Source organism: Hyla sarda, chromosome 5, assembly GCF_029499605.1.
Source record: "Hyla sarda isolate aHylSar1 chromosome 5, aHylSar1.hap1, whole genome shotgun sequence".
Classification (NCBI taxonomy): Eukaryota; Metazoa; Chordata; class Amphibia; order Anura; family Hylidae; genus Hyla; species Hyla sarda.
This window is the reverse complement of record NC_079193.1, coordinates 169,851,888-169,878,841: the sequence shown is the minus strand read 5'-3', so window position 1 is coordinate 169,878,841 and position 26,954 is coordinate 169,851,888. Positions and strand designations below refer to the sequence as shown.

At 44.4% G+C, this 26,954-nt stretch overlaps 1 protein-coding gene across 5 annotated transcripts in view; it reads right to left on the bottom strand.

Annotated features, from left to right (window-relative positions):
• Nucleotides 1-2,154: 2,154 nt before the first annotated feature.
• LOC130273617 (carboxymethylenebutenolidase homolog) overlaps nucleotides 2,155-26,954 on the bottom strand; it is a 103,296-nt gene continuing 78,496 nt past the window's right edge. For all 5 annotated transcript variants that reach the window (XM_056520712.1, XM_056520710.1, XM_056520711.1 and 2 more), the window contains 5 exons: nucleotides 26,191-26,412; nucleotides 16,032-16,139; nucleotides 14,348-14,490; nucleotides 3,659-3,750; nucleotides 2,155-2,477 (listed from right to left, as the gene is read on the bottom strand). In XM_056520712.1, coding sequence (XP_056376687.1) covers nucleotides 2,295-2,477; nucleotides 3,659-3,750; nucleotides 14,348-14,490; nucleotides 16,032-16,139; nucleotides 26,191-26,405 — 741 coding nt within the window. In that variant the 5' untranslated portion in view covers nucleotides 26,406-26,412 and the 3' untranslated portion in view covers nucleotides 2,155-2,294. The remainder of the gene's footprint in view (nucleotides 2,478-3,658; nucleotides 3,751-14,347; nucleotides 14,491-16,031; nucleotides 16,140-26,190; nucleotides 26,413-26,954) is intronic.

The following is a 26,954-nucleotide window of genomic DNA, read 5'->3' as shown; positions in this document are numbered from 1 at the left end:
TCCAAATGTTAACGAATAATAGAAGTATTTATTGTGTCGACCTCTGAGGATCTCACTTGTAAATTTTTTTTTTTTATCCGCGGTCCTCATATTTTTATTTTTGAGAGATAACATTTATTACTTTATCTTCCTCACGTATAAATTACACAACAGCATTCGTAGTCATGTCTTTGTGTCTTTGCCCAGCACCTGTGTCCAGGTTTCAGATCCCTCTAGGGACACAAATTTGCTGCTCCATACCTCGATATGTAATCATAAGTTTCCTGGGGGGCTTTGTCCACGCAGTACTTTGTCCGTTGCTGTAGAGCGGCATTTCCCTGCTCCTACAGTGCCTGGGGCACTTTGACAATCCCCTTTCTACAGGGGGTATGGGGATCAGGGAGCTGGGCATGGTCAGTGCCTAAGTTTCATCGACCAACCCTTGTTTTCCCACTCCACTGGGGGACTATTTCTCTGAACACTTTCTACTCTACAGGTGCCATGTCGCCTCCCATAGGATTATATTGGGGGGAGGCGGAGCGTGACGTCACACGGGGTGGAGCCGTGATGTCACAATGCTCCGGCCCCCGTGATCCCCAGTAATCAGACCCAGAGCGAACATGCTCCAGAGACTGATTCTAACGCGGTGCTGATTGCATGATCACGGGGGTCCCCAACGGCGGGACCCCTGCGATCAGGCATCTCATCCCCTATCCTTTGGATAGGGGATAAGATGTCTTAGCACCGGAGTACCCCTTTAATCCTTTGTTATGGTCATGCCCAAGGGTGGAAGAATTTAGGTTGAAAGTATTCCAGACAATTGAAAATAAATTGGGAATGCAGAGAGATTGGCTGGGAGCAGATGTTATTTTAGGGGATCTAAGTAAAAGGGACAAGAGTTATTTAATCGTATTTTTATGCTGGCTAAGGTAGTGATCATGAGAGGGCTTTTTGGGAAGAGCGGACCAAATATAATAGAATGGTGTAGGTTGGTCCAAAAAGTTCAAAGGTATAAGAAATAGCGCTGTGGTAGTTCCAAAAAAAGGGCTAAATAAACATAGAATGATCTGGTCAGAGTGGAGTGATTAGTAGTGGAAATTGTTTATCGATTATATTATTTTCCCTTTTTTTTTTCTCCTTCTGACAAGGGTGGGAGGGATGGGGGGGGATTATGATTGTATAATATTTTTCTGACATGTATTTTGTCTGTATGCATTTGTAATGAACAATACATTTATTATTAAAAAAAAAAAGTCAATAGGGCTTAGAATTTCGGTGAAATTCTGTGTTTTGAGAAATTTCGCCAGAATTCCATCCAAACTCCGCTCAAATTCTACAAAGCTCTGAAAAATCCACAGTCAACTTTTCTGTGTGGAATAACAGAATTTCCGCCATGTGAACATAGCTTAAGGCCACATTAAAACATCAATATGAAAGAATGTGGCTGAAACCATGCTCCCAATGCTTTCACCAATGGCCATGGTGGGATTATCAGCAACATTGTGTGGTCATTGATGAACGTATGGGGTGGTTTTTGCCGTATGCATTAATTTGTATGTGGAAACGTGGCTTTAGGGTAGAAAATCTGCCCTGGGTTCATACAGCATTATATATTAATCCTAATGGTACTGATATTTATCTGGTCTACGCATAGACACACTAATTTTGGATTTATGTCAATATCCTCATCTAACAGGTCCTCTTTAGTTTGGTCATGGTTTATTATACAGTATAATGTTTGTCATTCTTATTAGTCTCATACTTACCTGGGTTGTACACTGCCACACAACATGTCCGTATCAACTAATTTTGTGCTATCTTCATCGTTCTCTGCGCTAGGTTTGTTATTTTTATTGCTGTGTGCATGCAGGTAGCGTGGTCTGTATGCTGGATTTTTAAGCAAATCTTTGTACTCCAATGACTAGCTGACATATAAATGTGTGTGTGGGGGATATTCACCATTTATTGTGCTATCCTTGGTCTTTTTAGCATTTGCAAAGTTTTATGGAGTGACTCGTTAAATGTGATGAATTTCGCGCAGCAACTGGGAAAACACGTTTGCGCAGCAGATTTCGTATTTGGGCCAGAATCTGCTTTTATGATAAATTGCTCCCCATAGTGTGCAATGAACATTATTTTTTATGAATACATGAAAGACAAAACATATCAGGGCAAACAGAAATAATGAGTTTATTTTCTACAAATTTGTTGTACAAGGAGTTTTATCTTATATAATAAAAAATGTAAATATCTTATTAAAAGCATCTTATTTTCATATGTGTAATAATATTGTATATCTGCAACATTAGAGTCTATTACTTCACATATTTATCCAGCCACTCAAGCATGTCCTTCCTTGCTTCTAGAATGTATGGCTTGTCATCAGGGTTGATATCCTCATACCTCCTATGGGCAAAACCATGGTTTTGCTTTGGATATACTTTAACTTTATATTCAGCCTGGGATTGTTCCTTGAGTTTTTGGTCCAAAGATGAAACCTGCAAGATAATAGAAAGCTTAAAACCTAGAACATGTTTAGCTGACTGTCCTCAGCTCTCTCCATAAACACATTCATCCATCCGGAATCAATGTACCCTGAAGGTTTTGGCGCATCTGAAGCTAGTTTCACACAAGCATAATTTAAGTTAAAAAAATGTCCGGAGTATGGGGCTATTCATGTTGCAGTTTGAAATACGTTATTATATTTTAAAAACAAAGCATGTGTTACTTTCATACATTTTGCAGATACAGTATCTCTCCACCATGTTTACTAGGGCATCGGCATTTGTGGGATCTCCCTGGGCAACCCAGTGTTGCACTGGCATAGGTAGAGCATGGCTATAACCATCCATCACCACTCTCTCTACCATCTGCTCTGAGGTAAGTGGTTGCTACCACTTCCGCACCAAGTGGAACAGAACAAACATTTGTGACCTTGGTGGTTTATTCTTGCAGAAAGTCCATTGTTGTACCCGCTGGACTGCTAGACTGACCCCCAAGTAATCAAGAGTTTCAGTCATTAACTTGCTGTAGTCTATCGAGTCCTGCAAAGTGAGATCATAATAAGCCTTTTCCGTCTCACTAGTCAAATATGGAGCCAACACTTCAGCGCACTGGTCTAAAGGCAATCTTTTGTAATTCTCAAAGACAGTTAAATAGGCTTCAATATCATCATCCTTAGTCATTTTCTACAATGTAGTTTTTATTTTTTCCGCACATCCGCTGCAACTTGCTGCCTTGTCACTGCTATTTGCTATTGCATGGCCTTCGTCTAAGCCTGGAACTGCTGTTGTGTGGCCCGGTACTGTTCTTGCATTGCCTGGGCCAAGGCTTGGGTCTTCTGCTGCATAGCCTCCGCCAGAGCCTGGGACTGCTACTTTGTCGCCTGGTACTGTTGTTATATAGCCTGGGACTGCTCTTGCATGGCCTGGGCCTGCTGTATGGTGGCTTACGTCAGTTGCTTCAACAGTTTCTCTATTATACAGTGTCCTTTTTCAGTGCTCTATTAAGATTTTGGCGCATCTGAAGCTAATTTCACACAAGCATAATTTAAGCATAATTTAAGTTAAAAAAATGTCCGGAGTAGGGGGCTATTCATGTTTCAGTTTGAAATACGTTATTACATTTTAAAAACATTGTCTATTTTTCACACAAATTTTAATATAACAAATATACATACCTGTTCAAGTGGTATGAGTGGATCATTTTCACCAAAAATGAACAATGTTGGATTAAGTAACTTGTACTTTTCACATTCTTCACGGACTAGACCTATTAAGAATGACAAATATCATTGGAAAGATGGAAGGGAAGATGGAAAATCATTTGCATAAACAAAGCAGGCTGTATTGACTGGTACAGTGGTAATAATTGGAGATCTTAAAGGGGTTAGAAAACAGGAATAGAAAAAGAGAGCTAATTTATTTCAGAAACAGCTCCACGTCTGTTCCTAGGTTGGGTGGGGTATTTCCACTTGGCTCCATTCACTTCAATGGAACTGAGCTGCAGAACCGCACCCAACCTGGAGACAGATGGGGGAGCATTTTTTAAAGAAATTAGCTCTGTTTTTCTATTCCTGGATAACACCTCTACCCAGACAGTGATTGGGGCCACGGTTCTGCATTAAATGGTCACTGTTTTTTCAAGCAACTTCCCTCCATTTGAGATCATAACTTATTTGTAGACCACTTTATTTAACCAAAATATCCTAGAAAACCACACTAGGATTCTCCCTTCTTTGCAATCTGCTGTCCACTGCCTGTTATCAGAGAATATTTGTCTCTTGTAACAGAGAGATCCAAAACAAAACACAGGAAATGGGAGCAGGCTTAGCATCTGTTCTGTGCAGGAGAGAGAGAGACTAAAAGTCTAGACCAGAGGTACTCAACAATTTTCAGTGAGGGTCTGCCATCCGGTAAAGGTCCGAGCAGAACGCTAAGACCTGGTTCTCACCTAGCGGCCTCAGTGCCATGAAGCAAATAGCAAACGAGCAACTGAAGTGTGCAGGATGTATGAACTGAATACTGCCACACACTGTACCCCTGAACATAATACTGCCGCACAATGTACCCCTGAATATAATACTGCTGCACACTGTACCCTCTGAATATAATACTGCCAGATACTGTACCCTCTGGATATAATATTGCCACACACTGTACCTCTGAATACTGCCGCACACTGTTCCCTCTAAATATAATACTGCCACACACTGTACCCCTGAATATAATACTACCACACACTGAACTCCTGAATATAATAATGCCACACACTGAGCCCCTGGTATATTATTGCCACACACTGGGCCCCTGGTATATTACTGCCACAACTGTAACCCTGAATATAATACTGCTACACACTGTACCCTCTGAATATAATAATGCCACACACTGAGCCCTAGTATATTACTGCTACACACTGGGCCCCTGGTATATTACTACCACACACTGTGCCCCTGAATATAAAACTGCCACACACTGTACCCGTGGTATATTACTGCCACACACTGTACCCCTGAAAATAATTCTGCCACACACTTTACCCCCTGAATATAATACTGCCACACACTGGGCCCCTTTTATATTACTGCCACATACTATGCCCCTGGTATATTACTGCCACACACTATTCTCCTGCAATATTACTGCCACACGCTCTTCTCCTGCTATATTACTGTCACACGCTATTCTCCTGCAATATTACTGCCACACACTATTCTCCTGCAATATTACTGCCACACACTATTCCCCTGCAATATTACTGCCACACACTATTCCCCTGCAATATTACTACCACACGCTATTCCCCTGCAATATAATTGCCACACGCTATGCCCCTAAATACATTTTCGACAAACACTGTGCCCTGTACCAACTAATTGTACAACTGTGCCCCCAATAATTGATGCCACTGTGCCCCCAGAATTACTCATGCCACTGTGCTCCAGAGTTATTTATGCCACTGTGCCCCTCAGAATGAATTATGCCACTATGCCCCCAAGAATGAATTATGCCACTGTGCCCCCCAGAATGAATTATGCCACTGTGCCCCAGAATTACTCATGCCACTGTGCCCCCAGAATTAATTATGTCCCTATGCCCCCAGAATTAATGATGCCACTGTGCTGCACAAAATTAATGATGCCGCTGTGCCCCCAGAATTAATTATGCCACTGTGCCCCCAGAATTAATCATGCCACTGTGCACCCAAAATAAATTATGCCCCTATGCCCCCAGAATTAATGATGCCACTGTGCTGCACAAAATTAATGATGCCGCTGTGCCCCCAGAATTAATTATGCCACTGTGCCCCCAGAATTAATCATGCCACTGTGCACCCAAAATAAATTATGCCACCATGCCCCCAGAATTAAGGATGCCACTGTGCCGCACAGAATTAAGGATGCCACTGTGTTCCCAGAATTTGTGATGCCACTGTGCCCCCAGAATTAATGCCACTGTGCCCCCAGATTTAGTGATGCCACTGTGCCCCACAGAATTAATTATGCCACTGTGCCCCAGTTATTTATGCCGCTGTGCCCCCAGAATTAGTGATGCCACTGTGCCCCACAGAATTAATTATGCTACTGTGCCACAGAGTTAGTTATGCCACTGTGCCCCCAGAAATTATGATGCCACTGTGCCTCTCCATGAACTTTGCCACTGTGACTCCAGCTGTTGCAAACTACAACTACATCATGCACAGACAGAAGGACATGATGGGAACTATAGTTCTACAACAACTGGAGAGTCACAGGTGGGGGAACACAAATTTGTACCTGAGAACTTTGCTCCCCGTCCCAGGTCTCTTCTTGTCAGGCCTGGCCAGAGCAGATGATGCAGGCAGCGCTAATCACGCCACCTGGATCACATGAGAAGTGCGGGGTGGCCGGGAAGGGAGCACAGCTCCAGGCTGCAGCTATTCCTATGTATCGGTGTCTTAAATACACCTATACAAATGAATGAGGAGATATCCAGCGGGCGGGCCGGATCTGGACCACGGTCCGCCATTTCAATATTCCTGGTCTAGACTGTATACCTGCAAGCTGAGCCAATATGCCTGATTCACAAAAGTAAATTAAAGCTTCTCTTTAATTTCTGGTCACCCATATAATGATCAAGTGCACTGAACAAGCTTACTCTGTGCTGGAGAATGATACACAGTACACTACTATAGATGGCATTTTAAGAGGAGAAGGGGTAACAGATGCACTGGCTTTGAAAGGAAAAGCAATGAAGGGGTTACACATTTTGATAAATCTGAGCCTTTGTGTTGCTGCTGTGTGGCCTGACACTGTTTTTGCATTTCCTGGGACAAGGCCTGGGTCTTCTGCTGCATAGCCTCCGCATGAGACTGGGACTGCTACTTGGTGCCCTGGTACTGTTGGTGCATAGCCAGGGAGTTGACTGAGGAAGCCATGGATGTATTGAAGGTTTACATGATTTTCCTATGCACGTTACGTAGTATACACAACATTCGTAAAAACGTTGCTGCAGCTCCCTCTGGGGTCTGTTTCCTTGCCAGCAATTACGCAATCTTCCCATGCATGTTACTTAGGAATCAGGGATGGTATTCAAATTTTTAACAACAGGTTCCTTACTTGACATGACTGATGCCCACAGTGTAGCGTGAAGCGGAAAATTAGTTCTACTCTAGTAACCAAAGAAACCAATTTATAATTCGGGATAAGGCATGGTTTTAACCATGTGAGACTACAGCTCCCAGACCTGAGCAATGGTAAGGATATGCTAGAAGTAGTTTCACCAATTGTTGCTAAATAGCAATAAGTCTTCTTACCCTCACCATTGAAAAAATGGACGTGGCTCCCCGAAACATGTCTGGTCATAGACTGTTTCGCTGCACAGAGATTGGGACTTAACAGGGACGCTCCACTACCCCAGCAGAGCCTGAAACTTGGCTACCCCAGCAGAGCCCGAGACTTGCATTACTAACTAGCTGCAGCTAGCACCGGCATTCAGCCTTGGACCTCTGTCCTTCTTGCTTATCCTCCCCGTGCCGCCAGGGTATAGAAGGCAGAGCCTGGAGGACTTCCAACGCAGATACGCGCAGAACACCGTGCATTTGAAGAGCCGGTAAGAGGCACATAGTGCCCATCCTTTATCACCTTCTTTAACTTATCCCCGTGCCATCTGGGTATAGAAGGAGTAACTTCTTGATACTGTGTGAAACTTGGTGAAGCTTCAGCGCTACCACGCGCATCTGCCTATTCTACAGACAGCCCTGCGCAGACAGGAAGAGTGGGCTCAGCACTGGGAGTCTCCAGCGCTGTCGAGCACTGCAACTACGGCCAACACTGTGGATTTAATCTTTCAGTGCTATTTGAGCTAAATACCCTCACTGAGACTACAATTCACACCAATCATCACCTATAACAAATAGGACATTTGCAATTTCCAGACTGTCCCACTGTGCTTACTATAGCACAGACCCTGTGTCCCAGCCACCTCATTAGTGCAACTTTAGCTAGCAATTGTGTTTTTATGTATTTTATATTTTATATATCATTTGTATTATATTGTGTGTTGTCCAAAGCAAGGGCCCTGCCAAGGACATCACCATGAAGTCATCAAGAGTATCATTGTTATTTTAAATAAATGTCCAACATTTGACACAAACCTTTTTCTCTCCTATTATTTCAATTCTTCTGATTTCTATCACCTTTTTCCCCTAGCCTAGTAGGACTACTCAATTTATTGTTAATTATTAACCAAATAAACCAATTTATGATTCGGGATAAGGCATGGTTTTTACCATGTGAAACTACAGCTCCCATACCTGAGCAATGGTAAGGATATGCTAGAAGAAGTTTCACCAATTGTTGCTAAATAGCAATAAGTGACAACAGCACTGATAGGACATAGGCAGAATACACAATGACAGAGACTCACTGGCAACGTCTTCTCTGTAATTGTATTTTTTCCTCTTGATTTGGTCCTGACCACAATGACATGTTTCTCTCATCTATAGTGTCTGACATTTTAAAGGGGTACTCCGGTGGAAAACTATTTTTTCAAAATCAACTGGTGCCAAAAAGTTAAAGGGGTAGTCATACCCTAGCAAAGAAAAAAAAAACTGAAAATGTAGCCAGCACCTAAACCCAATACACGGGTGCACGCTGCTGTGGCAAGTACAAAACATGTAAAAAAAAAGAAAATGGCAGCAGCACACTTGGTCAACAAAATGGAGGCTCTTAGCGCACTTTTTGATCAAAACGTGTCCCCCATCCACCACGCGGAGGTGGCCTCTTATCGGATGGGTCCCTAAACACTCACCTACCTCAGGCTGGGTGACATGTTGGATCCACTAACGATCCAAACCACCTCCTGTGAAAATAGGGGAGGGGATGCACGGCTACAGAGGGAGCCACTCCCCCCAAATTTGCACAGCAAAGAAAAAAAAAACTGAAAATGTAGCCAGCACCTAAACCCAATACACGGGTGCACGCTGCTGTGGCAAGTACAAAACATGTAAAAAAAAAGAAAATGGCAGCAGCACACTTGGTCAACAAAATGGAGGCTCTTAGCGCACTTTTTGATCAAAACGTGTCCCCCATCCACCACGCGGAGGTGGCCTCTTATCGGATGGGTCCCTAAACACTCACCTACCTCAGGCTGGGTGACATGTTGGATCCACTAACTATCCAAACCACCTCCTGTCAAAATAGGGGAGGGGATGCACGGCTACAGAGGGAGCCACTCCCCCCAAATTTGCACAGCAAAGAAAAAAAAAACTGAAAATGTAGCCAGCACCTAAACCCAATACACGGGTGCACTTGCCACAGCAGCGTGCACCCGTGTATTGGGTTTAGGTGCTGGCTACATTTTCAGTTTTTTTTTTCTTTGCTGTGCAAATTTGGGGGGAGTGGCTCCCTCTGTAGCCGTGCATCCCCTCCCCTATTTTCACAGGAGGTGGTTTGGATCGTTAGTGGATCCAACATGTCACCCAGCCTGAGGTAGGTGAGTGTTTAGGGACCCATCCGATAAGAGGCCACCTCCGCGTGGTGGATGGGGGACACGTTTTGATCAAAAAGTGCGCTAAGAGCCTCCATTTTGTTGACCAAGTGTGCTGCTGCCATTTTCTTTTTTTTTACATGTTTTGTACTTGCCACAGCAGCGTGCACCCGTGTATTGGGTTTAGGTGCTGGCTACATTTTCAGTTTTTTTTTTCTTTGCTGTGCAAATTTGGGGGGAGTGGCTCCCTCTGTAGCCGTGCATCCCCTCCCCTATTTTCACAGGAGGTGGTTTGGATCGTTAGTGGATCCAACATGTCACCCAGCCTGAGGTAGGTGAGTGTTTAGGGACCCATCCGATAAGAGGCCACCTCCGCGTGGTGGATGGGGGACACGTTTTGATCAAAAAGTGCGCTAAGAGCCTCCATTTTGTTGACCAAGTGTGCTGCTGCCATTTTCTTTTTTTTTACATGTTTTGTACTTGCCACAGCAGCGTGCACCCGTGTATTGGGTTTAGGTGCTGGCTACATTTTCAGTTTTTTTTTTCTTTGCTGTGCAAATTTGGGGGGAGTGGCTCCCTCTGTAGCCGTGCATCCCCTCCCCTATTTTCACAGGAGGTGGTTTGGATCGTTAGTGGATCCAACATGTCACCCAGCCTGAGGTAGGTGAGTGTTTAGGGACCCATTCGATAAGAGGCCACCTCCGTGTGGTGGATGGGGGACACGTTTTGATCAAAAAGTGCGCTAAGAGCCTCCTTTTTGTTGACCAAGTGTGCTGCTGCCATTTTCTTTTTTTTTTTTTTTTTTTACATGTTTTGTACTTGCCACAGCAGCGTGCACCCGTGTATTGGGTTTAGGTGCTGGCTACATTTTCAGTTTTTTTTTTTTTCTTTGCTGTGCAAATTTGGGGGGAGTGGCTCCCTCTGTAGCCGTGCATCCCCTCCCCTATTTTCACAGGAGGTGGTTTGGATCGTTAGTGGATCCAACATGTCACCCAGCCTGAGGTAGGTGAGTGTTTAGGGACCCATCCGATAAGAGGCCACCTCCGCGTGGTGGATGGGGGACACGTTTTGATCAAAAAGTGCGCTAAGAGCCTCCATTTTGTTGACCAAGTGTGCTGCTGCCATTTTCTTTTTTTTTACATGAGTCATACCCTAGACATCTTATCCCCTATCCCAAGGATAGGGGATAAGATGTCTGACCGCGGGGGGCCCGCTGCTGGGGACCCCCCGCAATATTGCATGCAGCACCCACCTGTTTCTTGTCCGGAAGAGCTGGAGGGTCTCGGTCGTGACCACGGGAACGGAAGTCCGTGACTTGCATTGAGGGGATGGGACGTGATGTCACACGGGGGCGGAGTCCTAACGTCACAGACTTCCGTTCCAGTGGTCGCGCCCGAGACCCTCCAGCGCTTCCGGACAAGAAACAGGTGGGTGCCGCATGCAAGATTGTGGGGGTCCCCAGCGGCGGGACCCCCGCGGTCAGACATCTTATCCCCTATCCTTTGGATAGGGGATAAGATGTCTATGGTGGGACTACCCCTTTAAACAGATTTGTAAATTACTTCTATTTAATAATCTTAATCCTTCCAGTATGAATAGTTCTTTTGTGCCTGACCACAGTGCTCTCTGCTGACACCTCTGTCCATGTCAGGAACTGTCCAAAGCAGTGGCAAATCCCCATAGAAAACCTTTGCTACTCTGGATAGTTCCTGACACAGACAGAGGTGTCAGCAGAGAACACTGTGGTGAGGCAGAAAATAACTATTTAACTTTCCGTGGAGCATACAGCAGATGATAAGTACTGGAAGGATTGAGATTATTGAACAGAAGTAATTTACAAATCTGTTTAACTTTTTGACACCAGTTGATAAAAAAAATTTTGTTTACCACTGGAATACCCTTTTAAGCACTTCACCTCTGCAGCATATCCTCATCCTCTCCAGGGGTGTCAAACACCTGGCCCGTGGGCCGAATCATGTGGCCCGTCATGTGGCCCGCCGCCAGCCTTCACCTTTAATCTCACTTTAAAAAAAAAAAAGAAAGCCGCCTCTTCAGCGCATGCGCGGCAATCCTCCTTCGGTCCTCCTGGTCCTCCGCCACTATGGTTGTACGCACAGGACGTCAGTGACGTCCCGTGCGTACAACCATAGAGACTCGGGAGGAACAGGACGGCAGGATCATCGCAGGAGGACGCGCGCAGGCCCTGGTAAGTGACCGGCGGCGCGTTATCTTCTTCAGCATTCCGGTCACCGCTCGACCGGTCCTGGCACCTACTGCTATGGTCCATAGGCCATAGCAGTAGATGTGACCCCGGGCCGGAGGAGCGGTGACCGGATCACAGTGGGGGCAGCACACAGACATACAGCCTCCAGCCATACACTGTATATGGCTAGAGGCTGTATGTCTGTGGGGAGGGAGGGGGGGTGCTGCCAACCTAATGTGGGGGGAACTATACTGCCAACTAATGTGGGGGAACATGCTGCCTACCTAATGTGGGGGGAACTATACTGCCAACTAATGTGGGGGAACTGTACTGCCTACCTAATGTGGGGGGAACTATACTGCCTACCTAATGTGGGGGGAACTATACTGCCTACCTAATGTGGGGGAACTATACTGCCAACTAATGTGGGGGAACATGCTGCCAACTAATGTGGGGGAACATGCTGCCTACCTAATGTGGGGGGAACTATACTGCCAACCTAATGTGGGAAAACATGCTACCAACTAATGTGGGGGAATATGCTGCCTACCTAATGTGGGGGGAACTATACTGCCAACCTAATGTGGGGGGAACTATACTGCCAACTAATGTGTGGGGAACTATACTCCCTACCTAATGTGGGGGGGGGGGACTATACTGCCAACTAATGTGGGGGAACATGCTTCTTACCTAATGTGGGGGAACTATACTGCCTACCTAATGTGGGGGGAACTATACTGCCTACCTAATGTGGGGGGAACTATACTGCCTACCTAATGTGGGGGGGAACTATACTGCCAACCTAATGTGGGGGAACATGCTGCCTACTAATGTGAGGGAACATGCTGCCTACCTAATGTGGGGGGAACTATACTGCCTACCTAATGTGGGGGGAACTATACTGCCAACCTAATGTGGGGGAACATGCTGCCTACTAATGTGGGGGAACATGCTGCCTACCTAATTTGTGGGGAACTATACTGCCTACCTAATGTGGGGGGAACTATACTGCCAACCTAATGCGGGGGGAACTATACTGCCAACCTAATGCGGAGGGGACTATACTGCCAACCTAATGTGGGGGGAACTATACTGCCAACCTAATGTGGGGGGAACTATACTGCCAACCTAATGTGGGGGAACATGCTGCCAACTAATATGGGGGAACATGCTACCTACCTAATGTGGGGGGAACTATACTGCCAACCTAATGTGGGGGTACATGCTGCCTACTACTGTGGGGGAACATGCTGCCTACCTAATGTGGGGGGAACTACAAGGTACTGTATATTGCGGTAGGAGGGGTAGTCTTATATGGCGAGTATATCCCAAACTCTACATTTTAACTGTAAAAGTTGGGGGTCGTCTTATACACCCAGTCGTCTTATACGCCGGCATATACGGTATGTGGGGGGGGAGGGGTCCTACAGATACAACCGGCCCTTTGAGGGTGACCAAACTGCTGATGCGGCCCCCGATGAATTTGAGTTTGACACCCCTGCTCTACGCCAAGACAAGCTTCTCTAGTAGCTTACACTGTTGTCCGTAAAAACAACAGCTTCACGCACTGCATCACTGAATACTATACTGCCACACACTTCAACCCTAAATACTGCTACACACTGCAACTCTGAATATAATACTACTACACAGTTTCTTTTTAGATCATAAGAATCTCTCCCCTGTACTGTCCACCTCACAAACCCCTCTGTCCTCTCCTCCAGACTCCTCTTTCCCCTCCTCAAGACCCCTCTGCTCTACCACAGACTCCTCTGTCCTCTCGCAGACCTTCTTTTTTTTTTTTTTTAACCTATACCCTCCCCCCAACATCCCTCTGTTTCCTACTTACAGACTCCTCTGTCCCCTCAGTCCTCCCCCCACACCCCTGTCTACCCCTTACAACAACTCTGCCCCCCAACCCCTCTGTCTTCCTTCATACTCCTCTGTCCCCCCAGACTACTCTGTCTCCTTTTTAGGCTCATCTGTTCCCCCAGACCTCTCTGTCTACCCCTTACAGACTCTTCTCCCCTCACACTCGTCTTTCTATACAGACTCCTCTGTCCCCAGACCTCTCTGTCTCCCCCTTACAGACTCTGTCCTCCCCAGACCCCTATGTCCTCTCCAGACCCTTCTGTCTCCCCCTTAAATACTCCTCTTTCCCCCAGACCCCTCTGTCTCCCACAGACTCTCTGCCCTCCCCCCCCCCACAACCCCTCTGTCTACCTCTTACAGATGCCTCTGTCCTCAATCTACCCCCTGCCTTACAGATTCCTCTGTTGCCTCAAGACTCCCCTGTCTCCCCATTAAGAACCTCTCTGTCCTCCTCCAGACTTTTCTGTCCCCCTCTTAGACCCGTTTGTCCCCCCCCCCCCCCCCCAGACCCCTCTGGTATCCTCTTAAGCAAAGGGTAAAGAAGTCCAAGATCCCTCTGTCTCCACTTTACAGACTCCTTTGTCCTGCTCTAGACTCATCTGGATTCAGGACGGCTGTAGCCATCACTCTCTTTTTCAATAAAAAATTATATATATATATATATATATATATATATATATAAACTACAAAAATAAAATATTTGGTTAAAATCTAAATGTTAATTTAGATTTATCCTGCACAGTAGATAACAAAAAAAATAAAAAATACCCAATGCTAGAATCTGGTTACATCACATCAAGGAAAACATAAAATTAAAATTTACCATAGAACGCCACTCCAGCCTTTAATTCAGGATACTTTAGCATGAGATAATGGGTTACGATGCCACCCCAACAAAATCCAATCACTCCAATACTTTTTGCTTGACACTTCTCTTTTAAATATTTCAGCACAGCATCAACCTCTCTGAAAAATAAGAGTTAAGAGAGTAAAGAGAGAAATACATTGGGAATACAATCATTTTTATTAATCCTCAATTTCCTTGTGTCACTAGTTAAACAGACATGTCAAAAAAGGTGTGCGGCTGTACACGTCACTCCTCGGCCGCTCAATCCAACTTGTTGCTCTGCTGGGCTCTGTTACAAGTCTCTGGAGACTGCTGAGGCCACTGATTTACTACAGTGATCACTTGACAACTGCTAGTAAACAGAGACCGTCCAACATGTAGGGATTGTCCAAAGTGAAGAACCTCTTTATTGTGCTGTACAAAGCATATGTTGGATGAATATATTCTTGTTTTTTATGACTGTAACACTTCGAAGTGAATACGTAACCAAGATTTTCTATTAACTGATTAGATCTAGAAATTAAAATCCTTTTTTTTCTAATCGGTTTCTGTTTTCTGATTGTAATGTTTATGTCTAATTTTATACTATTATTGAGGCAGTTATCTTGCCTGAGCTGTTTTAACAGTATTTGGAGAAATGCTTTACAGCAAGCCCTGTGGACATATACACAATAGACTGAGTCTGTTTACTAGAATAGCAGGGTTGTCTGTGCATGCTCTGCGACCTGTCCAGAGGTAATTCTTCAGGGAGGGGAAGGCTAATCTCTGAGTTTAAGCTATTGTGATTGGTGGTGGATCCAGTGTTATCACAGCCAGGATTGCTGTGAAAGCTAACACCAGTGTTTCAATAAGAAGGACGCTGATAAAAAGTGATCTGTATAGAACAGGAACTCTTGCCTTGTGGGTAGAGTGAGAACTGCAAGATATCGGGTTTATTTTATAATAGTAAAAAAGAAAATGGTAAAAGACACCCCAAAAATTCTTGAAAAATATGTTTAACCTAAAAAAAAGATTCAAATGTTTATTTTCCGACAACATATTTATTTTGAAGGTAAAAGTAGCTTAAATCCATTAGTACTGTAGATTATTATTATACTGTATTTAGATGTGAAATTAAGCAATTTTAATAATCCTCCCCCTCCTCATCCTCCTCCTCCTCCTCCTCATCCTCATCATCCTCTTCTCCCATTTAGCCATATTTTGAGCTTATTTTTGTCCCAATTTTGGTCAGTATTTTGTACAAAAACACAGAATGCCAGCTGTGGTAGGCTTCCTCATGCCACCTCCATTCATGTCTACAGGAGATACAGCGTTTGCGTACCTCCGGATCTACCATAGAGATATATGGTGGGTGAATGTCATGGCTTCCTGGAGCATTGAGATTCTCGGGATGGAATTTCGTTGTGGTTGTCCTAATCAGCCAACTGTGCTTGCATTTTAGACGCCACAATCAATTTTTCACGTCTAAACGGTGTATGTCGAACATCTGCTAATAGCAACCGGTACCCACCAGGTATGTAGTGCGCTCAGCTCCTGAGCGCGCTTCATACAATGGAAGCCGGCAATGGACATAAATGTATGTCCGTTGTCGTTAAGGGGTTAAATACACATTATATTTTTAAATATAGAAAATCACAGTGTCTTAATAATCACTTCTTACCTGTATGCTTTATTTGGTGGTCGGGTTTCCAGCCATTTAAAAAAATTAGCATCTTCATACGTTGAGTTCCATGGTTCCTGGCCCACAAAAAAGTCACCCAGGACAGCACTGTAAACATAAGAGAAAAGAAAGGACATAAAAACACATGTTATAATGGCCTAGGTCACTACGTTACTACGACAGTCACAACTTCTTAGGTATATAGGGCTTATGCCTCCATAGAATTCATCTGCAGCCGCATGTTGTTTCCCATTGACATATCATTTTGCAAAGATTAAGACAATAAAGGGGTACTCTGTTGGAAAACAATTTATTTTAAATCAACTGGTGCCAGAAAGTTATTTTCTGTCTGTCCACTGTGCTCTCTGCTGACACCTCTGTCCATGTTAGGAACTGTCCAGAGCAGGATAGGTTTGCTATGGGGATATGCTCCTGCTCAGGACAGTTTCTGACATGGACAGAGGTGTCAGCAGAGAGCACCGTGGACAGACAGAAAATAAATTTAAAAAGATAATAACTTTCTCTGTAGTATACAGCAGCTGATAAGTACTGGAAGGGTCAAGATTTTTTAATAGAAGTAATTTACACATCTGTATAACTTTGCACCAGTTGATTTAAAATAAATTGTTTTCAACCGGAGTACCCCTTTAAAGGGGTATTCCGGAATTTGTATTTTTATTTGACTATGCTAGAGGGGCTGTGAAGTTAGTGTTGTTCATAATATAGGGCCTCATTTACAAAGCTGCAACCGACCAGTTTTTGTCTGGTTATTTTGTCTGAGACATGTCTGCGCCAGTGTGCGTCTGAAAAATCCGACAAACCCGACAAAGGGGGGTGGTCTGTCGCAAAAGGGGGCATGGTCGGCCAAAACCCGACCGATTTACTATGGAATTCACAGAAAATCCTGTCGGTAAATGGCTGGAAATATCGACCTAGGAAAAGCTGGTCAGAAAATTTTCCAGACTTTTCCCAATAGTGAATAGAGAGGAATCCTGCATGTCTGAAACAACTTTTCCCACTGGTAAAAACCCGAAACTCTTAGTAAATGAGGCCCATAGTGTCTGTACCTGTCTTTCATGGTGGTCTCACAATTCTTGGCTGATATTTGGCCAATGTTCATTTTTAACAGCGTAGAAAATGAGTGTCCCAGGTTGCAGTGTGGCTAGAGACATTACATCACTTTGCTGCTTTGCACTTTGCTTCAATGGGTGGAGTGACCGCTGGGTGGTAGGGAGATCATTCTGCAGTGAATTGTAGGTTTGCAACAGCTGGAGGCATGCTGGTCAGAAAACACTGGTCTATTGCATTGAAGGGAGCACAGGTGTGTTTCAATGGGTGGGGTGGCTGATGTGTTGCAGAGAGAAAATTTACCTCACATTTACAAACAATGCGTTATGGGACTTGTAGTTTGAGGGAGGAAACTTCAACAGGAAAAAGCCAGTTCACAAAAAGATAGCCACAGCGTTATGGTTGACTCAGAGCATAGCCATTTAACCCCAAGACAAGCATGGATCCTTCCTAAGCATGTCCATTACTGTCTGGCAGATACTAAAATCACCTTATGTTGGATAACCACTTTAATGGTTGTGTGTTGAGTTATTTTGAGGGGACACAACATTAAACACTGTTATACAGGCTGTACACTCACTACATTTTAACAGAGTGTCATTTCTTCAGTGTTGTCACATGAAAAGATATACAAAAATTTAAGGGGCGTACTCACTTATGTGAGATACTGTATGTCCATCATGAAAGCAAAAAGTGTCAAGAAGGGGATCAAAACAAGTGACTTAGGGCTCATTCACACCACGATTCTACTGTACAGCTGCCGGATCCGGTTGGGGGGAGCGAAAACCAGGTCCTCTTGTATCCCAGCCAGACCCGTCCCGTATCTTACGCATTTCAATGAGCCGACCGGAGTCAAACGGTGACTCCGGTCAGCACATTTTTGCCCCGTATCCGGTTTTCTGACCGTGGCATACCATTCTGAAAGTTATGCCAGAACAGCAAAAAAAAAAACCCGACATGGCATACTATTTTGGAAATGACACCCCTCCAGGAACGAAACAAGGGGTACAGTGAGCCTTAATACCCCACAGGTGTTTGACAACATTTCATTAAATTCGGATGTGTAAAAAAAAATTTTTCCACTAAAATGGTACATTTTTACAAGGGGTAATAGGAGAAAATGCCCCCCATAATTTGTAACCCCATTTCTTCTGAGTATGGAAATACTCCATGTGTGGACGGAAAGTGCTCTGCGGGCGCACTACAATGAGAAGAGAAGGAGTCACATTTGGCTTTTGGAAAGCAAATTTTGCTAAAATAGTTTTTGGGAGGCATGTCGCATTTAGGAAGCCCCTATGGTGCCAGAACAGCCAAAAAAAACACATGGCATACTATTTTGGAAACTATGCCCCTCAAGGAACCTAACAAGAGGTACAGTGAGCCTTAACACCCCACAGATGTTTGACGACTTTTCGTTAAAGTTGGATGTGTAAATGACATTTTTCTCCCCCAAATTTTACTTTTACAAGGGGTAAAACCCCATTTCTTCTGAGTATGGATATACTCCCTGTGTGGACGGAAAGTGCTCTGCGGGCGCACTACAATGCTCAGAAGAGAAGGAGCGCCATTGAGCTTTTGTAGAGAGAATTTGTTTGGAATGGAAGTCAGGGGCCATGTGCGTTTACAAAGTCCCCATGGTGCCAGAACAGTGGACCCCCCCCCCCCCCCGACATGTGACCCCATTTTGGAAATGACACCCCTCACAGAATTTAATAAGGGGTACAGTGAGCCTTTACACCCCACAAGTGTTTGCCAAATTTCTGCTAAAAGTGGACGTGAAAATTAAAAATTTGATTTTTTTTCACTAAAATGCTGGTGTTACCCCAAATTTTTCATTTTCACAAGGGGTAATAGGAGAAAAAGCCTTCCTAAATTTGTAACACCATTTCTTCTGAGTATGGAGATCCCCATATGTGGATGTTAAGTGCTCTTTGGGCGAACTACAATGCTCAGAAGAGAATGAATGCCATTGAGCTTTTGTAGAGAGAATTTGTTTGGAATGGAAGTCAGGGGTCATGTGCGTTTACAAAATCCCTCATGATACCAGAACAGTGGACCCCCCCCGACATGTGACCCCATTTTGGAAATTACACCCCTCACAGAATTTAATAAGGGGAGCAGTGAGCATTTAAACCCCATCGGCATTTGACAGATCTTTGGAACAGTGGGCTGTACAATTTTTCATTTTCGTGGACCACTGTTCCAAAAATCTGTCAGACACCTGTGGGGTGTAAATGTAAATGCTCACTGCACTGACTGCCTAATAGCTATTGCAAGGGGTTCAATATATCAGAGAAACAAAAGGGGAGACAGAGGGCACCCCTGCCTGGTCCCTCTCTCCAAAGTAAATATTTCTGTCTGATGCCCATTAACCATGGCCCACGCTAGGGCATGATTATATAAAACCTTGACCCATTCAAACTGAACCTCTCCATCACCTGCCAGAGGTAGCTCCAATCCACCCTGTCAAAAGCTTTCATGGCATCTATCGACACAGGATGGATCGGAGCCCTTCCCCTGGCATCTGAATATTAGTGAATAGCTTAAAGGGGTACTCCGGTGCTTAGACATGTTATCCCCTATCCAAAGGATAGGGGATAAGATGCCTGATCGTGGGAGTTCCGCCGCTGGGGACCCCCGTGATCCTGCACGCGGCACCCCGTTTGTAATTAGTCCCCGGAGCGTGTTCGCTCCGGGACTGATTACCGGCGACAACAGGGCGGGCGGCGTGTGACGTCACGCCCCCCGGCCCGTGTGATGTCACGCTCCGCCCCTCAATGCAAGCCTACGGGAGGGGGTGTGATAGCTGTCACGCCCCCTCCCGTAGGCTTGCATTGAGGGGCGGAGCGTGACATCACACGGGGCAGGGGCGTGACGTCACACGACGCCCGCCCTGTAGTCGCCGGTAATCAGTCCCGGAGCGTGTCTGATTACAAACGGGGTGCCGCGTGCAAGATCACGGGGGTCCCCAGCGGTCAGGCATCTTATCCTTTGGATAGGGGATAAGATGTCTAAGCACCGGAGTACCCCTTTAACAAAATTATCATGAATGTTGCGACCCAACACAAAGCCGGTCTGATCTACTCCAACTATTTTATGACAAACCTTGGCGATGATTTTGGCATCTGAGTTTCACAGAGAAATTGGTCTATAGGAGTTTTTGGATCTGCTCTTGTTTATAAACCACCTCACCTCTCTAAGTGTGGAGGGCGCTAATATAGATCTTATGTTGTTGGGCCTTGATAACTGAAAAAGCTTACCCGGGTACCCGGGCAGCCCCCTTCACAAAACCAACTCTGCCCTTGAAAGAAGAGCCTGTGTTGGGCCTTTAATGTCAGAAAATTAGAAAGTTTATCTTGGGATTCTTTCATCAGAACAAATTTATCCTGACCAGGGTCCAACGCATGCTCCTCTTCCGCCTCCCTAGCATTCTTTCTTAGCCCCTCTTTCTCCTGTCTAAACTTTTTAAAAAAAATGAGATTTCACGAATAAGGAGGCCCCTCAATATCGCTTTACAAGCATCACAAACTATTTGGGGGGATGACGTACCCGTTTTGCTTTAAAAAAATGACTTTAATTCCTTTAAAATTTGCTCCTTTCCATCAATGATCGAGAGCCAGTGGTGGTTCAAACGGAAAGCCTTCCTAATCCCAGATCTCTCTTCCAATTGGATATCAATCATCAATGGAATATGGTCTGATCCTGTTCTACCACCATAAGAGATTTTACTTACCAAATTTAATGCCAAGTCGATCCGCAAGGCAGCTCTATAAGAGGCACTATAGCAGGACTATGCCCTGTCATCTGGAGTTCCCTCCTGATATCCATCCAACTCAGTTCTGATGACTGAGCTGAGATTTTTTTGTCCTGTGTTGGATTTTGAGATATCTCCCCACTCCACTTATATCTAATCAAGTCCATAGGACAATTAAAATCACCCAATATATACAATGGTAAGTTTTCCTGTCCCCTCAAGAAAGTTAGAATTGGTTAAAAAATATAACTCTTAAAGGGGGGAGGGATCATCTAGGATCATCTCCTGCTGATCCACTAGAAGATGTAGAAAATGTACCTGCCTCACAGGTCAACAAGAGCCTTCTTTTTAGTACAGTTAATTTACCTATGAACATAAAGAGAAACCCCTGCTGAGAAATGTGAGAAAACTAATGGTATTTGTGCCCGACCCATCTTCTTTTAATCCTCCTGGAAACCGTCTCTGGGGCAGCATGCGTCTCTGCAAGACAAATTATAGCAGGGAGAGACCTAGAGATGGAGTCAAAGACTCCACATCTTTTGAGCCAGTACCCTAACCCTCTCACATTCCAAAAGAGAATGCGCATATCAAACCAAGGGAAAAAAAAAACTGTCTGACCGCTCCCCCCTGACTGGATAGCAGAAGTACATTCCACTAAACTCTATTCTCTATCTAGAGGAGATAGAAGCATTTGGCGTTCATGTGAGGAATAGCAAACTTTTGCTCTATGTAGATGATTTGCTACTCACCCTCCAAAACTCTGAAAAATCCATTCCAAAAGCCATGCAGTTAATTGAATGTTTTGGAAACTTTTCTGGGCTGAAGGTTCATTGGTCTAAGTAGAGGCTGTTGCCCTTTGAGAGAGTTGGTCGTGGAGTAGGGGCCGGGTTTAAAATTTTGGACGCGGAGGATACTATTGAGTCAAATGGAGGATGCTAACTTTCTTCCCATTACCTGGAATTTCTCTTACATTCAGACGTTCTGGATACAGATTATTGAGGTTATTGAGAAAAGGTACAACTTTATTAACTTCATTTAAGGGGACCCAGATCGGTTAATCCTTGGGGATTTTGGAGAATCATTCTATAAGAAAAGCCTAATTAGACTATTTGCCTATGCGAAGCTGTTGATAGTCAGGAAATGGTTCGATAGTAATGCTCCACATGTACAACATTGGTTGACTCTAATACATAAGGTACGCAATTATGAAAAGATACAAGCAAAGAAATCAAGGAGGAAGGCCATGGAGTTTGATAGAATTTGGGCTATGTGGTAGCGCAAAATTTTATTTATTTTTGTCTGACTTCTCTGGGGTAAGGGGGTAGGGTTCATCAATTGTTATGAATGATGTTTGGAGGACTTTTTTGTCTTTTTCTTCGCTATTGTCTGTTTTTTGTAATCATGTGATGATTAAAAAAAATGCTCACTGCACCCCTTATTACATTCAGTGAGGGGTGTAGTTTCCAAAATGGGGTCACATGTGGGGGGGTGTCCACTGTTCTGGCACCATGGGGGCTTTGTAAACACACATGGCCTTCAATTCCAGACACATTCTCTCTCCAAAAGCCCAATGGAGCTCCTTCTCTTCTGAGCATTGTAGTGCGCCCGCAGAGCACTTTACATCAACATATGGGGTATTTCCATATGCAGAAGAAATGGGGTTACAAAGTTTGGAGGACTTTTTTCTATTTTCCCTTGTGAAAATGAAAATGTAGGGTAACAGCAGCATTTTCGTGAAAACAATTTTTATTCATTTTCACATCCAAATTTAACGAAAAAATTTCAAACACCTGTGGGGTGTTAAGGCGCACTATACCCCTTGTTACATTTTGTGAGTGGTGTCGGTCACATGTGGGTATTTATTTTTTTGTGTTTATGACAGTAATCACTATAAACCCCCACCTGTGTGAATGTACCCTGTACATTTACATGGAGGAGGAGGCAAACCTCCAGCTGTTGCAAAACTACAACTCCCAGCATGCCGTTTGGCTGTCCATGCATGCTGAGGGTTGTAGTTATGCAACAGCTGGAGGCACACTGGATGCAAAACAAAACTGTTTGTTACTTAACTCAGTGTTTCGCAACCAGTGTTGCTCCAGCTGTTGCAAAACTACAACTTTCAGCATGTACGGTCGATCAGTGCATGCTGGGAGTTGGTTTGCTACAGCTGGAGGCACACTGGTTTTGAAACACTGAGTTAGATAACAAATACTACTGCAACTACCAGCATGCCCTTTGGCTGTCCATGCATGCTGGGGGTTGTAGTTATGCAACAGCTGGAGCCACACTTTTTCATATAAAAAATGTGCCTCCAGCTGATGCATAACTACAACTCCCAGCATGCACAAACTACCAAAGGGCATAATGGGAGTTGTAGTTGTGCCTTCTGTTGTTGCAGAACAACAACTCCCAGCATGCCCTTTTGTGCATGCTGGGAGTTATTCCTAAGCAACAGCAGGAGGAACAGCCTTACCGGGCCCCTGGTCCAGGTAACAACTCCCGGCACCCACTCTCGCCCTCCGGAACAGGGGCGGAGCAGGTGCCGTTAGGGACACCCCCACATAGGTACACCCCCACAGCCATTACCGGCCGACGAATCAGGATGATCGTGAGGTGGCAACAGTGCCACCTTACTCCTGCTGCTAAAAGATGATAGGTGCCGTCTCGGACAGCACTTATCACCCTTTTTTTCCGGGTCACCAGGGACCCAATTGACCTGGAATCGCCACAATTCGCCGATCAGGACCCCCCCCCCCCCCAGGCGTTGTCATGGGATGCCTGCTGAATGATTTCAACAGACATCCTGGTCCGATCCCCGCCTTGGGAGAGGCGGGGACCGGAATTCCCATGGGCGTACAAGTATGCCCTGTGTCCTTAAAGGGCTACTCCGGTGGAAAACTTTTTTTTTTTTTTTAAATCAACTGGTGCTAGAAAGATAAACATATGTAAATAACTTCTATTAAAAAATCTTTACCCTTCCAGTACTTATAAGCCGCTGTATGCTACAGAGGAAATTCTTCTCTTTTTGAATTATTTTTTTTTGTCTTGTCCCCAGTGCTCTCTGCTGACACCTGATGCCCGTATCAGGAACTGTCCAGAGCAGCATAGGTTTGCTATGAGGATTTTCTCCTGCTCTCGACAGTTCCTAATACAGGCATCAGGTGTCAGCAGAGAGCACTGTAGACAAGACAAAAAATAAATTCAAAATGAAAAGAATTTCCTCTGTAGCATAAAGCTGCTAAAAGTACTGGAAGGGTAAAGATTTTTTAATAGAAGTAATTTACAAATCTGTTTAACTTTCTGGCACCAGTTGATTTAAAAAAAAAAAATGTTTTCTACCGGAGTACCCTTTTAAGTACCAGGACGTCAGGGCGTACCTGTACGCCCTGTGTCCTTAAGGGGGTTAAAGGGATACTCTGTTGGAATTTTTTTTGATGCCAGAAAGTTAAACAGATATATTACATATATTTAAAAATCTTAATCCTTCCAGTACTTATCAGCATCTGTATACTCTTTTCTTTTTGAATTTCCTTTCTGTCTGACCACAGTGCTCTCTGCTGACACTTCAGTCCGTGTAAGGAACTTTCCAGAGCAGGATAGGTTTGTTATGGGGATTTTCTCCTACTCTGGACAGTTACTGACATGGACAGAGGTGTCAGCTGAGAGCACTGTGGTCAGACAGAAAGGAAAAAAAAAAAGAACTTCCTCTGTAGTATACAGCAGCTGATAAGTACTGGGAGAATTAAGATTTTTAAATAGAAGTCATTTACAAATCTGTTTAACTTTCTAGCACTAGTTGATTTAAAAAAATAAATTTTCCAGCGGAGTACCCCTTTAATGCTAAGAACAGGATGCACCAGACACATAGTATATATGTTGTCCTGGGCCTCCATGGGGACAATAAACCCCTTTCACAAATTCTGGGTACTGCCAGTTTACAAGTTTGAACAGTGACAGCTTCATTATTATTCTTATGTATTTTAATGAGTGCCCTTTCTTCTAGAGGTTACAATACACATCATAACACAACCACATGTACAGAAGAAATGAAACAGAGTAAATGACAGATTTATGCAAAGAGGGCCCTGATTATGAGGGCTGACAATCTACAAGGGGCGGGATACAGTAGGTAAGAGAAACAAATTGTCATCTGTGAGATGTAAAGGAAGAAGCAGTTCACAGTGCAGAAGGGTTAGTGTAGGTTGTTGGCTTTCCTGAAGAGATGGGTTTTGAAGTTTCTTTTGAAGGTCTTGATGGTGAGAGGGTGCCAAATGTGTTAGGGTAGAAATCCTGGAGACTGTTGTGTGAGGTGCAAGCAAGGGGAGAGCACAGGTGGAGGTCTTGTGAGATTCAGAGATTACATGAGGGGCAGTTAAAAATTTAAACTGAATTAATTGAGATTGCCAGAGGGGAGAGGCAGGGGAGAGGCAGAGGAGAGGCAGAGGAGGACCGAGGGGAGAGGTGGTTTAGTTGGGAAGCAAAGTTAAAGGTGTACTCTGCTTCTAGACATCCTATCCACTATCCAAAGGATAGGGGATAAGATGTCTGATCACGGGGGTGCTGGGGACCACTGCGATCTCTCCTTCTGCATCCCCGTACATCAGCAGCCGGGAGCTATGTTTGATCCGTAGCTGTTGACGGGCGATACAGGGGACAGGGTATCGTGATGTCATGACCCCACCCCCTTGTGACATCACGCCCCCTCAATGCAAGCCTATGGGAGAGGGTGTGATGGCCGCCATGCCCCCTCCCATAGACTTGCATTGAGAGGGTGGGGTGTGATGTTATGAGGTTTCGGGGCCATGATGTCACGATACCCCATCCCCTGTATCGCCCGTCAACAGCCACGGATCAAACATAAATCCAGGCTGCTGATGTATGGGGGTGCCGCAAGAGACATCGCGGGGGGTTCCCAGTGGCAGGACCCCCACGATCAGACATCTTAGCCCCTATCCTTTGGATAGGGGATAAGATGTCTAGGGGGCGGAGTACCCCTTTAAGGTTGGATTGAAGGGGAGCAAGAGTATTTGATGGAAGGCCAGGGGAACATGACCAGTCCTGCCATGCATAACACCTACTCTAAAGGATGGATATGACACCAATATTTGCCATAGTGACAAAGTGACTTGGAGTATATGACCCTGTGTACTATGCTAATATTAATTATATGCAAGTAGTCATGTGCTGTGCCAAATATTATTGTTAAATTAAAGCCCTTATGATCTTATATCACTCAAAGAATTATGATATAAATTGCGGAAACAAATCTTTAGCTGTACAGCTAACAAATATGTATTGTATATTGGTGTATAAACTAGAAATTAGAATATTACTTACATGTATCCATGTGAAGCAAGAAGATCAGCCATATATCTTGTGTTTGGAAGCTTCCATCCATAAACATCTTGAACCACAATTATGGCTTTATCAGTGCTAGTCTTTGGTTTGGAGATGTATGCTTTTATATGATCAATCTGAACCTCATTTCCAAGACCTTTATAGTCAAACTGATCTCCTAGCTCACAAGGGCAAGGCTTTGCTTCATTAGCCATTGGAAATCTGCAAAAAAGATCAATTCTTCTTTTTATCGTTACCAGATGTTTACTCACAAAATTACGGTACATTAAAAGTATGTAACTACATTTTAGACCCCTGTTTTTTGATTGCTGGGGGTCTCAACAAATAGACCCCCACTGATCACCTATCCTGTTTTACTGGCTTTAGCCGTCTGCTTCAGAGGTGCCCAACACACACAAATGTTTTAATCTGAGACAAATGTGTCTGATTTGTCATATAGCAAACAGCTCAAAAAATCTCCACATAAAATATAGGGAGGGAGGCCCACGTGAAAACCTTGCAATGGGCTTGATTGGAAATTATCAAATATATTCGGCTACATTCACATCACGGTTAGTCACTACGGCTAACGCGTCCGGCTGGGAAATTTCAAAACCGGGCACTCCCGTATGCCAGCCAGACCGGCGGCAAATCTCATTCACTTAAATAAGCTCTTTTAAGTGAATGAGATTTGGTGTCGGGATATGGGAGCTTCCAGTTTTAAAATTTCCCAGCAGGACGCGGCAACCGCAGTTTCTAACCGT